The sequence below is a fragment of the Ornithorhynchus anatinus genome, chromosome 1 (genome assembly GCF_004115215.2).
Source record: "Ornithorhynchus anatinus isolate Pmale09 chromosome 1, mOrnAna1.pri.v4, whole genome shotgun sequence".
Taxonomy (NCBI): domain Eukaryota; kingdom Metazoa; phylum Chordata; class Mammalia; order Monotremata; family Ornithorhynchidae; genus Ornithorhynchus; species Ornithorhynchus anatinus.
The window spans coordinates 16,270,748-16,288,442 of record NC_041728.1 but is presented as its reverse complement, the minus strand read 5'-3'; the positions used below and the strand labels follow the sequence as shown (position 1 = coordinate 16,288,442).

General features: G+C 42.6%; 1 protein-coding gene across 1 annotated transcript in view; it reads right to left on the bottom strand.

Moving 5' to 3' along the window:
* The window catches only part of TMEM161B (transmembrane protein 161B), a 65,453-nt gene extending 48,088 nt beyond the window's left edge, over positions 1-17,365 (bottom strand). Inside the window, exon 1 of the mRNA XM_029059374.2 lies at positions 17,320-17,365. Coding sequence (XP_028915207.1) covers positions 17,320-17,322 — 3 coding nt within the window. The 5' untranslated portion in view covers positions 17,323-17,365. The remainder of the gene's footprint in view (positions 1-17,319) is intronic.
* Positions 17,366-17,695: the final 330 nt, after the last annotated feature.

The window sequence follows — 17,695 nt, the reverse complement described above, 5'->3', positions numbered from 1 at the left end:
AGTAACATTTTACAAGAACATGTCTACTACAAGAAAAATTAACCAATACACTGCTAGCATTCAAGTGTTTTACATTTCAAAATGTTGAATGAAATTAGGACCTCTTCTTGTCACAGATTTTTTTCCCCAATGGCTCTATCCAGGGACACAAATCAGCATCAAAAAGGCTTTTTGAATGGATAATCACGTGTGTGTGTGTATGTACATGTACATATTCATTCAATCATATTTATTGAGTGCTTACTGTGTGCAGGAAACTGTACTAAGCACTTGGAAAGTACAATTCAGGGTCTCTACACACACACACACACACACAAGCAGAGTTCTCCATTTGCAGAAGCCAGGATCACCTAGTGGAAATAACATAGGATTGGGAGTCAAAAGATTTTGGTTCTAGTGCCGGCTTTGCCACATGCTGTGTGACCTTGGGTAAGACACTTAACTTCTCTGAGTCTCAGTTTCCTCATCTGAAAAAAAAGTGGAGTTAAAATAAATATCTACTCTCCTTTCATTTTAGACAGTGACCCCTATTTGGAACCCAAACTTTGATTATCTTGTATCTATCTCAGTGTTTGATGCGTTGTACTTGATACCAACAGTACTACTATTTGTAAATTTCCAGTTCACCACTTATCAGTCATCTTTCTAGACAATTATTTAAAACTTCACAGTACTATCAAACCACAAAACTCAATTCTACCCTACCCGTTAGTTTTCCAGGGTACCAAGACCCCTTGTTTCAGTGTCTCCAGATTCCACCTGAAATCTGAGAACCTTTTACAGGATTGTTACATGGCAGTAGTAAGGACGGGAGGGGGATAAAACAGTTGAACAATGGTGGAGTATAAAGTCCACAAATCCAGGAACCTAATCATATTATTTTCAAAAGGGCTAGCTGCTTTCCCCCTTGAAGTTTGTCAACTTTTGCCAAGATGTGCCAAACTGCCCGTGTTGGGGTGGTTTGCACACTGCCCATTCATTCATTAGTATTTATTGAGCGCTTACTATGTGCAGAGCACTGTACTAAGCGCTTGGAATGAACAAGTCGGCAACAGATAGAGACAGTCCCTGCCGTTTGATGGGCTTACAGTCTAATCGGGGGAGACGGACAGACAAGAACAATGGTAATAAATAGAGACAAGGGGAAGAACATCTCGTAAAAACAATAGCAACTAAACAGAATCAAGGTGATGTACATTTCATTAACAAAATAGGGTAATATATACAGTTGAGCAGACTGTAGTTTGAATGCTTATATTTCTTGAGTGTTAACATTTTTAAGCTTAAATCTTATCTTTTTTTAAAAAAAAACTACCTCCTCCATTGTGAGGAGAGAAAAATACAGCCCTTTCAGGGGCTGGATATCTGGAGTCCAATCTGGCCAGATCCACCTTGGTCTTTGCATTGACAATAACCTGCAATGGAGCCCAGGGTGAACTGGAAATGGCCAGGGACTCAAGGCTGACTGAAAATTCAGTGGAGGGAGTACAGGCTTGGGCATCAGAAGTCATGGGTTTGAATCCCAGCTCTGCCACTTGTCAGCTGTGCAACTGTGGGCAAGTCACAACTTCTCTGTGCCTCAGTTACCTCATCTGTAAAATGGGGATTAAGACTGTGGGCCGCACGTGGGACAACCTGATTACCCTGTATCTACTCCAGCGCTTAGCATAGTGCTCTGCACATAGTAAGTGCTTAACAAATACCAACATTATTAATCTGTGCAGTCTAGAGGACCCCCATGCATGTCAATAGGTCCCAGGAGAGGTCAGAATCATGCCCAATTCAGTCACACACCCCACACACAACCTACTCCAATCAGAGCTAGCATCCAGTTAGGTTGCCTTCTCTCACCTTGACCCCAGAGCCTCAAAACCTATGGGCTAAATTCAGCCCAGTCAAGACAGGTGAGAAAGACAGATGCCATAAACCACAGGAAATGCTTGCCAGAACACATGGCCACACTGTAATCTCCCCAGGACATACAAATTTCTATTTTTTTTTTTACTACCTCACTACTTGTGTATCAACGTCTCAATTAGATTTGGATTTCTTGCATGAGAAGGTAATTAACATTTTAAAAGGAGTTGGCTATAACTGCACCTTTATTACATTCAATAAAAATCTACACGAATAAGTTACTAAACAGGAAGAAAACCACACACCTAACCACAAGTTACAAGTACAGCAAAAAAGGGTCAGATGCACAGTTCATTGAGTATAGTTCATTAGACGTAATGACATTTTAGGTGTCCAAGTGCACAGAAGTACACACTGATAGAACATTTATGCCACACCTCTAAAATTAGTTATGGCTGATATTTAATTCAAAAAATTAAAATGCTTTGTACAACTGGTACAAAAGACTGTTATAACTATTTATAGTCCATTAGAAACTGTTGAAATACATATAATGACCTTTTTTTCCCTGATCGAGGCAACCTGGTGACATTTTGGGTAGTTTCAAATATGGCAAATGTTGAATTATGATTCACACAGGCATACAATTAAGTATACAATTAATCTCACTCATTAAAGTCAAGAAATGTTACTGTGTGAATAACTAAATATTTTTATATAATAGTCATTTTCCCAAGTTACACAGCAGTTATTTTACTTCCTTTCACACAAGGTCAAATGTCATAATCCCATTCTATTTGTACAAAATATAAGGGCCATATATAATCTTTTTATAAAATCTTTGCTTTTTCATTACAATAATCTTTGGTCTGAAAGAAAAATACCCATTTTATTTTAACTACTTTTAATTCCTAAACTTTGAATAATACTTACATGTGGTTTGGGTTTTGTTTTTTTTCTTTTAAATCCAAATGGGTCATGAATTCAACACAGAAATAAAGTATATATTCCAGTAAATGGATAGAAAAATTCTATACCCTTAGCTTTACATTTCAGCATACATTTTATGAAGGGAAGTACATGAAACGCCAAGGATACAGAAGTCCATCCGAGCCAAAGTCTCCAACATCACGAGGACATATGGGTCATTGACTCAAGGAGCCTTAATAGTTTTAATAATACTTCAAGACAATAACTTGACCAAGGAGATGGTTTCTATCTAGATTCACTGCCCCTAGGCCCTGATTCTTGTGATAGTTGGGACTGGGGAAAGCCATTTATGAAATAGCTCGTAAGCTCCCAGAGAAGGGTGAAACACTGGGGCAACTTGGGTTTCAACCTTTCTATATCTATTAACCTGAGGCAACAAATAGTATGATAAAGTTATTCATCTATGGATTTGAAAAATGATCATTTCGATTTTTGTCAGCTCACACACACACACACACACACACACAAAGTACAACTAAAGAAAATTCACCGAAGATTAAAAACAGTCCTACATTTCCAAAGTTATAAACAATACAAGCACCTTTTCTCTTTTTCACTAACTTTGAATGGCGCTAGAATCAACCTCCATGGAGCTGACATTTTGTTATGTTTCATTAAGCTAGATCTCCTGCTGATAAATAGATTGAAATAAAGGATAGGTCGTTTACCATTAGAAGGGATATCTGCATGTATATTTGGGACTCTGAGACCACCCCAAATGGTTTCAATTATCATCCCTCCAAATAGAAATGGGGAGAATGCCAAATGTGGATATTACCCGATGACCTTCCTATTTTTCTATTTCTTGAATGTTCTGATGTTACGGTGATAGCTTCAAAAGAAATGCTGAGACAGATTTCTTGGGAATACTCAATTGGCTTTTACATTGTTCTGCAAGGTAGTATACAGAGAGCACTGTGGCTTAGCTCGGGTTTGGCCAAAATCCTTAATTCGCAGTAAATCTCAGATAGTCTCGGTAAACCTGTACTGAATAGGGGATTTTCACACTTGAAGTGACAATATCATATCACAGGCTTCACTGACAAGAGGTCACTGGGATCCATGTTCGTGTAAGTCCTAATTAACAAAGGGACATGAACAAGTTGGGGGTCTTAAGTGGCGGAACTGTGTTGTCATTGATGATGAGCATCTGTGAAGCAACTTAGAAAAATCTCCTTTCTTCCTACAAAAGTCTCCACTTTTTAAGTGTGATGCTTGCAATGTAGCAATAGGCTCTGCAGAAAGAAATGCAAGAGAATAAAGTGATCCTTGCTTCCACTCTCGCCTCAAAGGAGTAAGGAGTCTGTCACACTACAAGACAGCCCTCCAGCAAGACCACAGGGCCTAAGAACATCCACGTAAGCCTTCCGTCTTGATTTGGGACTATTCTAAGTAAATATGTTGACGCTCACCCAGGTCACATCAATCATCTATCTAGTGCCAGTCTGTCAATCATGGCTATTTGATTCTTCCAAGCATGGCCTAGTGGAAAGAGCCCGGGCCTGGGACTCAGAGGACCTGGGTTCTAATCCCAGCTCTGCCACCTTGTCTGCTGTGTGATCACAAGCAAGTCAATTAACCTCTCTATGCTTCAGTTTCTTCATCTGTAAAAAGGGAATTAAGGCTGTGAACCCCAAGTGGGAAATGAACTGTGTCCAATCTGACTAGCTTGTATTTATTCCAGTGATTAGAACTGCGCCTGGCACATAGTAAGCACTTATCAGGGACACCACACGTCCTAGTGGAAAGAGCATAGGCCAAGGAATCAGAAGACCTAGACTCTAATTCTGACTCCACCACTTACCTGTGTGCCCTTGGGCAAGTCACTTCACTTCTGTGGACCTCAGTTTCTCTTCTGTAAAATGGGGTTTAAATACCAGGTTAAGTACCTCATTTTCTCTCAGAATGCATATCACCTGATTAACCTATATCTACCCCAGCACTTACAGTGTTTGACACATAGTAAGGACTTAACATAATTCTCCTCAGAATTAATGTAAAAATGAAGCCATCTGAAACAAAATTACCCATTGACTGTGCTGAGACTAAGGTTCTGCCTTTGCAGCATATCTATAATACACCCTTTCCTCTCCACCCAAACTACAGTGATATTTCCAAAGCTGAATACAACACAGAAAAGTACAGTATTTTTAATTTCTGCAAATTTCATTGGGTTAAATACTTTGCTAACATTATTTGAACAAGAGGACATACATATGAATGCCTAAGGACCTGAATACTTAAACATTCATTCATTCATTCAATCGTATTTTTTGAGGGCTTACTATGTGCAGAGCACTGTACTAAGCACTTGGAATGTACAATTCAGCAACAGATAGAGACAATCAGCCTTACTTATCCATTTAAGTACTACAGAAAAATGATACTTTTCACTAAGTCTATAAGACTCAAAGAGGGTAACTATTTGCACTCCACTATTTAGATATTAAAATTTGATATAATGGCATGCACATCAATATCAACTATTTCCTAAACATCTATCTGCAGACCACTATGCAGTACCAGGTGCTTGAAAAAAATACAGTTATGTGACCTCTGCCCTCAAGGGACTTACAATTTAGAGGGGAAGAAAAGATATGGATGGATAAATATTGGCTAAAAGGCACATCACTATCAATGGTAACAGAGCTTACGTTGTGCTGAACATTGTATTATGCACTTGGGAGAGTAGACTAGAGTAAGTAGACATAAGCCTTAGTTTCAACACATTTACAATCCAGGGTGGACCATTATGGGTTCACAATCTAGGAAAACACAACTGAAAAGCATCTGACCACACATCTCATCTATCTCGCCGTCAACCTCTCGCCCACGTCCTGCTTCTGGCCTTGGAGCACCTTCCCTCTTCATATCCAACAGACTATCACTCTCCCCACCTTCAAAGCCTTACTGAAGGCACATCTCCTCCAAGAAGACTTCCAAGACTAGTTCCCTTTTCCTCTTCTCCCACTCCCTCTAATCATCCTTCCCTCAGCCCCATACACGTATGTACATATCCGTTATTTATTTAACGTCTGTGTCCACGCTCTAGACTGTAAGCTCATTGTGGGCAGGGAATGTGCCTACCAACTCCATTATACTGTACTCTCCCAAGTGCTTAGTACAGTCCTCTGCACATGGTAACCACTCAATAAATGTGATTGATTGACCCCCCTTACTTTTATAAATGAAGTTTGTGAACTAGAGGTCTAACCGATTTTTTAAAAATGATTTTAACTTGCAGTAGGACTGAGGAAAACAGTTGGATTTAGCAGGATATTTTCCACTACAAGAGAATGCCTCTTCCGCTTCTCCATTCTCCCCTCTCACAGGCTGTGCCAATCGGAACCAAGCCAGGATAGATCTACTCTAGGGGAGTGTAAGGAGGTATGGTTGGACTCCGAACCTAAAAAAAAAAGAGTGCCATGGATCTAATCAGGAACACTTTGAGCACCAGAGAATGTACAGTGGGCCTGGAAGACCTTCTGAAGGGCTACGGTGAGCAGAGGCGAACCCCTGAGGTAGCCCAGAACCCGACTCAGTCGTCAACATCTTAGGGTCCTTCGAGCCAGGGAAAAATCTACGGCCAGTTGATTGCAAATTAAAATGGCACCTGGATGCCCACCCCTTTAATTACTCACCCAAGCTGGATAGGCAGGCCAGCAAGCTGGGCCAAAGCCAGACTGGCATTTAGGAGTCAGGGAGGGAAGGAAAGTATTGGAGAGGTGCATTGAATAGCCATAATTCTCTGAATGAGATTCCATCAAATGTCTCTACGAAATCAGTCAGAATTAGGAGAGAAGATTTAATGCACGTTAGAGGAAGAGCGCATCATCCAAAACCTGATCTAATGTGTAATTTATTAAAAGTAGGGGTGACAACATATCTGTTGAATTATCCATTATCACCAAAAAGACATGAAAGAGTGGAAACGATGAAGTGGAAATGCCTAAATAGGAGACCTACACTGCAGTTCTCCCCTAGCATTTGGTTTTAAGGCAGGCAGTCCGTTCTACAAATCATAGTCAAAATAAAGGTTGGCCAATTGTGTCTCTCATGGGGTTCTGTGAGGATGAGCCCATCCCAATCTCTTCATTAAAAAGGCATTATGCCAATAAGTCCTTGAGGACTTAATTCTTCCTCTACTGTACTCTCCCAAGAGCCTTGTACAGTGCTCTGCACACTGTAAGCATTCCAAAAATACCACTGATTGATCGAAAACTAACTACAAAGCATTCTCTGCAGAACCGAGAAAGACCAGTTTCTTCTTGGAACCAGGCACTTGGTCAATTCTTTTCAGCCCCTTTGACCTACATTGTTAACATGACAGCAATTGATACATTTAGATCCGCCACCTTGAATTCCTGCTGAGTTGTTTACATATTGAAAACTCAAGGTCATCAAGTAAGCTTAGTTTCCCTAGTTTTACTAGTCATTTCCATAAATCAATCCGTGGTAATTACTGGGCACTTACTGGGTGTATGGCACCTTACTAAGAGCTTGGGAGCACACAACAGCGGAGTTGGTAGACATCCCTCCCTACAAAGAGTTTACAATCTAGAGGAGAAGGGGGACATGAAAATAAATTACAACTATAGACCTGAGTGCTTTGGGCTGAGGGTGGGATGAATAGTAAGCGCTTTCACCCTGTACTGCTAAAGAGGCAGCATGGCTGGTGGACAGAGCAGAAGCCTGGGAGTCAGGACCTAGATTCTAATCTCTGCTCTATCAGTTGTCTGCTGTGTGACCTTGAGTAAGGTTTTGTGTTTGTTTGTTTTGTTTTTCAACGGTATTTGTGAAGCACTCTGGGCCAGGCACTGTTCTAAGTGCTGGGGCAGATACAAGGGATCAGGTTGGACACAGTTCACGTCCTTCATGGGGCTCATATTACAGATGAGGCAAGTGAGGCACAGAGAAGCATAGTGAGTTGACCAAGGTCACACAGCAGGCAAGTGGCAGAGCCGGGATTAGAACCGAGGTCCTTCTGACTCCCAGGCCGGTGCTCTATTCACTAACTTAACTTCTCTGTGCCTTGGTTACCTCAACCGTAAAATGCAAATACTGTGCGGACCATGTAAGACATGGACTGTGTCCAACCTGATTAGCCTGTATCTACTCCAGTGCTTAGTAGAGTGGCACACAGTGAGTGCTTAAATACTATTAAAGAAGGTAAAGTTCATTAAGAGCTTTTAAAGGGTTTATTTGAAGATGGTGATCTCAGCTCAGTTCCCATTTGAAAATTACATATCACCATGATTGGAAGCACTAGATTGGGCTGTTCCAGGTGGTTACAGGGATGGAGTGATTATAAACCTGGCTTTTTTCTGAAGGAACTGCAAGACAGGGCTGCAGAAATCATGAGACCTATAAGTGCCTAGTTCAGCTTCTTAGCCAATGGACTAGGGACAACCTGAATAACTGCTTTAGGAGGACGGAAGAAAGAAGGTAGAAGCTGAGGGGGAAATAAGAAGGCAGGGCACAGGAGAACTAGGTATTTACAGGATTACTAGAGATTTGAAGAGAGAGAGAGAGAGAGAGACACTACCTGCCAGCTACTCACATTTGGCATACCTATACAATTCTGACCACTGATCTGTCAATTTTCTTAAATATGCACGTCTGAAAAAATAGGGCTAACAAGATTTGACTGGAAATGGAAACAATGCCAGAAGTGATCTCAGTGATAAATGGAGAGCACATTAATATTGTTCTTGGCCAAGCCATTCCAATTTACAGATATTTTTGTAGGAACTTGCAGATGAGAGGACTGCTGTGTTCTTTTTGCATGTATTTCACAATCAAAAACAATACATTCTGGCTCTCTACATTCTAATCCCACTGAATTTCTGAGGACGGACTTCTAAAGCAAAAAGATCTTTTAAAATGTTAGCAGAAGGCTTTCAGGACAATTTGAGCCACGTGGAAGGTGTGGAAAAGGGGGATTTTAAAAAAAAAAAAGACGCCAGATACCCAATTTGGGGAGGTAGAATCACTCTCAACTGTACTCATCACCAAGCTCCAAAAGAAAAGTGCATTTTTCTTCTTAAAAATTTCTTCATGCTTCTGATGCCATATTTAAGGTCATATGCTTGCAGTTTAGCAGTCAACAGAGACCAACAACACCTGACTTTCCTACAGGCAGGAAGAAGCTCTCGTTCGGTGAAAAATGGAGAACAATTTGCTATCAGAGACCATTAGGCAAAAGAGATGGGGCCTGTGGTTTTCAAACCTTTCACCATAAAAATAAGTGTGACAAGGTTAAAACTTTCAAGGTTGCCCTTTTGATAATCATATAAAATGAATGGGTAAGCAGCTGAGATAATGCTGTAAGAATACTTAACACTAATCTTAGAGAGAATGCACCATTCACAAAAGAAATTTTTTTTAGTCATATCCACTCCTATAGTACCAGGTTCCCTAAAACTCAACAAATGTAAATAATTCTTCATTTACAATATCTACAAATCAATTTTTAGGTGCCCACCTAGACAATCTTTGCCACGGAATTACTTTGCATAATGCGGTTTGTTGAAACACCACTGAATAAGAATCAAGTGCTGATATATATTATAAATTTAAGTTGATTTATACTCCTTTATCAGTGTTTATCTTGATTTTTCCCAATGTTATTTTTTGTCTTGTCTTATGCTGTTGAGTTGTTTATGACCCACAGCGACTCATTCATTCAATCTTATTTACTGACCGCTTAGTGGGTACAGAGCACTGTACTAAGCACTTGGAAAGTACAATTTGGCAACAAAGGGAGATAATCCCTACTCAACAACGGGCTCACAGTCTATATATACATCACTAATAAAAACAGAATCATAATTATAAGCATGTACATATATAGTCAAGTGCTGTGGGGCGGGGAGTGGGGATAGAGCAAGGGAGTGGGTTGGGGCAATTGGTTGCTTAGCCTTTGAGAGTATTCCTGGGGCTACATCTCCCCCTTTCAAGGCCATTGTGGAGGACACTGAGCTCTCCTCAAGCCGGGTTTATCCTGGCTCCAGAGACCGGTGGGGAGAGGAACTGTGAGCCCATTGTTGGGTAGGGACTGTCTCTATTTGTTGCCAAATTACACTTTCCAAGCACTTAGTATAGTACTCTGCACACAGTAAGCACTCAATAAATACGACTGAATGAATGAATGAATGAAAGGGGGAAGTACGAGAGACAGGGAGACCCCTCGGTGCCTCTTGCCCTGCAGACGCCAGGCCCCTTGTTCGTTCATTCATTCATTCGATCCCATTTATTGAGTCCGGAGCACCGTACTAAATGCCTGGAAAGTATGATTCAGCAACAGAGGGACAATCCCTGCCCACAACAGGCTCACAGTCTGGTGGGAGGGCGAGGAGACAGACATCAAAACTAGTAAACAAGCATCAACAGAAATAGAGGCTTGCCGTACTCTTCCACCCTGAAGAGGTGCGGGATGGCGGCCCCACATCGAGCTGATTTGGAAGTCCCGCCCGTGGCAGCCCAAAAACCCATGGCTTCTCGGGGCCCAAAAATCGACCCAAAAAGGAAAAGTTCCCCGCGTCGCCGAGGACTGGGTCCAACTCAATTTGCTTCTATCTTGCGCAGCGCTTAGTACAGTGCCTGGCACATGGTGAACGCTTACAATAATAACAAGAAGATGGCGGCGGTAAGAATTCCAGGCAACCATGGACACATCTCTCCCAGAACGTCCCACCTCCATCTGCAATTGTTCTGGTAGTGTATCCATAGAGTTTTAGGTAAACATAAATAAGATTTATCTTCACCTGTTTACTTCCTGGTTTAAATATCCTGGATAAAACCTGGGATTAAAAGTCTAAGGTTAGTCACCGAGGCCTGATGAACCTGAACTTTTCTCAATCTTCTGGTTCATAAAACTATCTTTAGAAAAAGATATCTTAACAAAATTACTATGTCTATTTGAAGAAGTTGCAAAGCAAGACTGTTAGGTTCTTTCACCGGTGATAGAATTTGGGATGCTAGAAGGCAACTGTGAAGATGCAAAGAATAAAAACCGAATACGGCATGCTCGGCCCACAGCAGGTGCTCAATAAACAGTAGTGAATGAATGAGGAAATCTTTTTTATTAGAATACGCTGTTCTATTTTATTACAGTTGTACATCATTTATTGCTTACACTTGGGTTCAAGTTACAGATGTTATAAAATTTTAAAATTATAACACCTAATCAATCACTACTTTCATATTCCAACCATAGGCCGTATTATCTGCTTTCATTTCTATGAAAACTAACCTCAATTTTAAAACTTGGACTAAAATCTTGCTATTCAAGATGTATGATAAAATGCTAAACATCTACCTGTAAACCCAAAGTGGGTTTCCTTAGAGTGTTACTAGGTATTTTGGCAAGGTGTAGAAACACAGCTGTGTGACAGTTCCTGGCCAGGCTCTTTTTTTCCCCAACGTAAACCCTTGGAGAAGCCACAAATGGCAGACAAAAGTCTTCTCTGGACACGAAGATTTTGGAGGCAAGAAGAGGGAGATGGAGACAGATTCGAGTGCTAGTGATCTGCACGGTGTCGCTTGCACTCTGTACCCGGTCAGCAGTGACCTACTGGGGCACTGAGGTCTTCGCCACTCACGTTAGCCAGCTATTTTCAGGATTCCTGCTTGGCCTGTCCCAATACCCACAAAGTTCTTGATGGTTCTTCTGCCAGAAACCTTCACCACTGATGCCATAGTCCTAGCAAGCACCCCTATACTTCCACTTTCACCCCCACCCTCCGGGACAGTGAAGCATTGAGCAGACTCTTTACTACTGAGGAAGAAATCTAAACATTCTTTAGAACCACAACGCACAAAGCATAAAGCTTCCTTTCTGATTCAACTGACTTGACACATTGTGCTGAAGAACTACCCACGGGGGAAAACAAACAAAATGGTTGAAAACATCCGTTTCAGTTGAACTTGGGATCATTAATAATATCTGTCCCTTCCACAGGACTGCAAACTCCTAGTGGGCAAGGATTGAGTCCCCTAACTATTTTGCACTGTACTTTACCCAAGTGCTTCATACAGTGCTGTGCACACTGCTTAATAAATACACTGACTGATACTGGTAAAATTTAAGAAAGAAGTTCCAACTGGCCAAAGGCCAAAAAATAAAAATTTGGAGGATGCGTATTTCCAACATTTCACCAACTAGCTTTACAATGCACAATATCAAGGAGAAAAAAAACCTTTTCTCAATCATTTCCTATAGAAAATCTTTCAAGAGTATCCCTTTCAAATAAAAAGAGGTTTGGGGTTGGAGACTGATTTTTTTTTTTCTGGTCCATATCTACTTGCAACTGAACTGCCATGTCTATATGTGCCTGCTTAAATGCACATGCACAAACTGATATTTTTACAAGAAGAGAGAGTGGACTATAAGTGGAAGAAATAAAAAACCAAGCAATCTTTATCCAGTTAAAGATGAGAAAATGGAAGGTTAGCCCGCCACTGCAATAGCGAAGTATCATACCAAGGAATAACTTTCCATTCTCACATCTTTATGTCTCTTTAGATATGATGAACAAAAGAAGGTCAGTAAAAGAACAAATTCTAGGAACGTGAATGTGTTGCCTAAAAAAGCAAGGTTAAAAAAAAAAGCACAATATAGGTGGATTAGGAATGTCGGTGGATTAGGAAAAACCAGTGCCAGACGGCTCAATTTGGCATACAGAAGGTGGTTCTTTGGGAGGAAAGGCAAAAGTCAGCCCAAGGAGAGAAGAGGAAATGCCACAAATGACAAGGCTTACAAACAGCAGTGCAACTCAAAAGACAAACTTCACCTTGCCAGAATGAGGAAAAGGTTTGAGTACTACACAAATTAAAAAATCATCCTATGAAAAAGCAGGAGTTGACTGAATGCCAAGTACTTTCCTTCACAATATCCATGTGGTTTAAGTTGGGAGCCATCATTATCCCCACCCCACTAAGAGGGAAACGAACTAAGTAAAGGGTGTGACTTGCCCAAGGTCACAGAATAAGTCAGCAGGGGACAGAGTCTAGTTTTCCTCAACTCAATATATTTCTCACTACCTTCCCTCAAGGAAATCTTTCCATATAACACAGAAATGTGTTGGCATTTGGCAGCAACCTGATTATCGTGACAATGGAGCTTTTCTTTTTTAATGGTATTGGTTAAGCGCTATGTGTCAGGCCCTAAACTAAGCACTGGGGTAGATATGAGTTAATCAGGTTGGATACAGTCCATGAGTTAATCAGGTTGGATACAGTCCATGTCCCACATGGGCTTCACAGTCAGTCAAGAGCATGGGCTTGGGAGTCAGAGGACGTGGGTTCTAATCCTGGCTCTGCCACTAGTCTGTTTTGTGACCTTGGGCAAGTCACTTTAACTTCTCTGTGCCTCAGTTAACTCATCTGTAAAATGGGGATTAAAAGTGTGAGTCCCACGTGGGACAACTGGATCGCCCTTCATCTACCCCAGTGCTTAAAACAGTGCTTGGCAGAGAAGCAGCATGGCTCAGTGGAAAGAGCACGGGCTTGGGAGTCAGATGTCATGGGTTTGAATCCCAGCTCTGCCACTTGTCAGCTGTGTGACTATGGGCAAGTAACAACTTCTCTGTGCCTCAGTTACCTCATCTGTCAAATGGGGATTAACTGTGAACCTCACCTGGGACAACCTGATTACCCTGTATCTACCCCAGTGCTTAGAACAGTGCTCTGCACATAGTAAGTGCTTAACAAATACCAACATTATTATATAGTAAGCAATTAAATACCATAATAATAATATTATTATTGCTGTGGGCAGATCACTCCTGTACTAAGCACTTGGGAAAGTACAATATAACACTAAACAGACACATTCCCTGCCCACAACAAACAGTCTACAGTCTTATTCTCCATTTTACAGATTAAGTAACTGATTAAGTGAGGCACACAGCAGACGAGTGGTAGAGCTGGGATCAGAAGCCGGGGCCTGACTCCCAGGTATATGCTCTTTCCACAAGGCCACAATGCTTCCCTAGGTGTATGTGGCATTTTTCTTCAGAAGTCTAAACCCATGAGTGTAACTGTCTTTAAAGGGATTCTCTTAGACACTCGGTCATGGATGTAATCTTATTGTCAGCATTGTCATTCAGGAATCAAAGGACAACTCGAATACTAAGGACAACTCTAATACTAACTATGCTTCCTTTTATGGATGAAAAAAAGCATCTAGCCCAAGGTCAAACATCAATTTAAAGGGCAGAATTTAGACTGTGCGTCCCACGTAGGACAGGGACTGCCCAACCTGATTAGCTCATGTGACCTAATGGAAATAGCACAATCCGGGTTCTGCCCCCTGCCTGCTATGTGACCTTGGGTAAGTCACACCTTTTGTGCTCTGTTTTCTCATCTATTCTCCTTCCTACTTAGACTGTAAGCCCCAAGGGGACAAGGATTATATCCCACCTGATTATCATCTATCTACCTCAGTGCTTAGTACAGTGCTTGGCACATAGTAAGTGCTCAACAAATGTCATAATTATAACCAGGATAAAGGCTCAACTGTTCAGTCCCACATGATTTCTAATTTATCATGGATTTTGCAAAAGCCCTATGGACAAGAAAATGGTTATGAAGATGAATCAAAACAAGAAAACAGATTTTCTTCTGGAAATGGCCATCACCCCCTAATCAATCCATGGGATTTACTGAGCACTTATTCACTCATTCATTCAACTGTATTCACTGAGCGCTTACTATGTGCAACGCACTGGACTGAGCACTTGGGAAAGTACAATACGACAACACAGTCCCACCCATAACGAGCTCACATATGCAGAGCACTGTACTAAGCACTTAAAAACGAAGATGGTATTGATACAGGAAAGGGGGGGGGGGCATATGAACAACATAAAGCTAAAAGGGAATCTAGGGAGTCTGAGAAATGTGGAAATCCAATGGATGTGGGAAGAAGCTGTCAAAGTTCATGGTGCTAGGATACCGTGGCCTAATGGGGATAAAAGTCAATGCAAACCAGAAGCATAGTCCCTTGGTTAAGCCTGTCATCAAGAAAAGCTACCTGAAACTATATTTCAATACCACAGTAAGGTATCGGTCTATTATTAAACACTCCGGCACACATGAGGAGTTTGACCAACCAACACTGACCCTGCTTAGCCCCATCAGAGGGGCCAGAGAGAGAACTGACTCAAGGAGGTTGGGGAAAAACAACAAGGAGGTCGAATCTCTCACTGACATTTCTGCCTCGGCCCGGCTGCTCCCACCTTGCCCTTCCCCCACTATTTGATGGGATCCTTAAATATGGGATTGGTTTATAGAAGCGTTTCTACATGACACTGTAATTACCTCTAAGGCATTACAGAGAAGCAGCGTGGACTATGGAAAGAGCACGGCCTGCAAGTCAGAAGGACCTGAGTTCTAATTCCAGCTCTGCCCACGCTTGCTTTACGACCTTGGACAAGTCACTTCACTTCTCTGGCCCTCAGGTTCCTCCACTGTAAAATGGGAATTAAAGATACATTCTCCTTCCTGCTTAGACTGTGATCCCCTTTGGGCGACAGGGACGGTGTCCAACCTAATTAACTTGTACGTACTCCAGTGCTTAGAAGAGTGTTTGATACATAGTAGGTGCTTAACAAATACCCCCCAAAAGTCAAGTCTATAAGCAACCAGCAAATGAGCCAAAGAATGATATTTACTAATGGCTTTCAAATTGCACGTTGAAGTTCAACTTCAAGTGCAAGTTCAAATTCAAGTTGAAATCATCAAAGCACCTCATTAATATACATTCACATACTCACACAGGCTTGTATGGCTTCAAAAGAGCTGAAAGTTTAGGGAACACTGAAAGGTCATGGTTGGCATGCCTGCAGGCAACCTATATACTGCTTGCTAGACAGTCTCACTACAATCCAAAAAAGGGAGAGTCACCTTAGGGAAGGGGGCTGCTTTGGTACGTGACTGAATTCTGGGATAATAATAATAATAATACTTGTATTTGTTAAGTGCTTACTATCTACCAGGCAGGTACTAAGCGCTGGGTTGGATAATCTGGTTGGACACAGTCCCGGTCCCACAGAGGGCTCACCGTTTAACCCCCATTTAACGGATGAGGCAACAGAGGTGCAGAAGTGAAGTAACTTGCCCAAGGTCACACAGCCGATAAGTGGCAGAGCCAACATTAGAACTCATGTCCTTCTGATTCCCAGGCCACGGTCTACTCAGCTCCACCACAGACACCTACTGAACGTTTTCCCCACAGTGTTGGCACAGCAAGAGAGGAGGGTTGAACATAAGAGTAACCCTGGACCCGAGGCCCGCACCTGCGCAGGTCAGCAGGGTGCCGAAGACCCGTCTTCATGTCAGGGAGGGCATAAGTCTCATCTCCCGTGTGGGACCTGCCCCAGACTACACCCTCCATCCATCAATCGTATTTACTGAGCGCTTCCTATATGCAGAGCACCGTACTGAGAGCTTGGCAGAGTGCAATGCAGCAGAGTTAGCAGACCCGTCTCCTTCCCCCCTTCTAGACTGGGAGCCCATTGTTGGGTAGGGATTGTCTCTATTTGTTGCCCAATTGTACTTTCCAAGCGCTTCGTATAGTGCTCTGCACACCATAAGTGCTCAACAAATATGACTGAATGAATGAACCCATCGCCTGCCCACAACACGCTTACACTCCGCCTCGGGCAAATCCGTCCATCAACGGTACTCACTGAGCGCTTGGGGTGTGCAGACCCTGTACTAAGCGTTTGGGAGGATAAAAATAATAATTACGGAATTTGTTAAGCACTTACTATGTGCCAAACACTCATCTAAGCGTTAGGATGGATGCAGGGTAATCAGGTAATCACTAAATATGATAGAATGAATGAGTGAATAGTAAGCGCTCAATAACACGACTGAATGAATGAATGAATGAATACTAAGCGCTCACTAAACACTGACTGAATGAATGAGTGAATAATAAGCACTCACTAAACACGACTGATTGAATGAGTGAAGAGTAAGCGCTCAGTAAATACGATTGAATGAATGAATTCAATCAATAAATACCACTGAATGAATGAGTAGTAAGCGCTCACTAAATGCGTTTGACTGAATGAATGAATAGTAAGCGCTCAATAAATACGATTGAATGAATGAGTAGTAAGCGGTCACTAAATACGTTTGAAGGAATGAATAGTAAGCGCTCACTAAACACGACTGAATGAATGAGTAGTAAGGGCTCAATAACACGACTGAATGAGTGAATTGTAAGCGCTCAATAAATACGACTGAATGAACGAACAAACGGGGAGCAAGGGGGAAGGCGCCTCCTCTGCTCTCCTGCTTCCTTCGACCTGGATTTTCTTAGGGCCACATCAGGCGCGCTCGAATGAATGAATGAATGAATGAATGAATGAATGAATGAATGAAGTCCTTCCCAGGGGGGAGGGGCGCCCCTCCGAAGCCGCTGATTCCCCCCTTCCCCCCCTCGAGTAGGGGACTCACCATAGCGCTGGAGCCCCCCCACCACCGCCGCCGCCGCCGCCTCTTCCTCCTCGTCCCCGTCCGGCCCGAGGACGGCGGCCTCTCCCGTTGTCCACCCGCCCGCCCGCCCTTCAACCCGGAGGCCGGTAGCCCGGGGAGGGGGGGGGGAAGGCTCGGCCTCGGCCCGCGTTTTCCGCCCCGCCACTTCCGCTTCCGCCCCGCGACCGGAAGCCGGCAGGCCGGCGCGCGGACGCCGCCGGCGAAGAAGGAGGCCGAGGGAGGAGGAAAGCTTCCCCCCCCCACCCAGCCCCTTAAACTATCGCGAGAGTTCGGGAGGAAGGGGGGGGCGACCCGGTGAGGGCCGCAAGATCTCGCGAGAACGGGGCGGCGGCGTCAA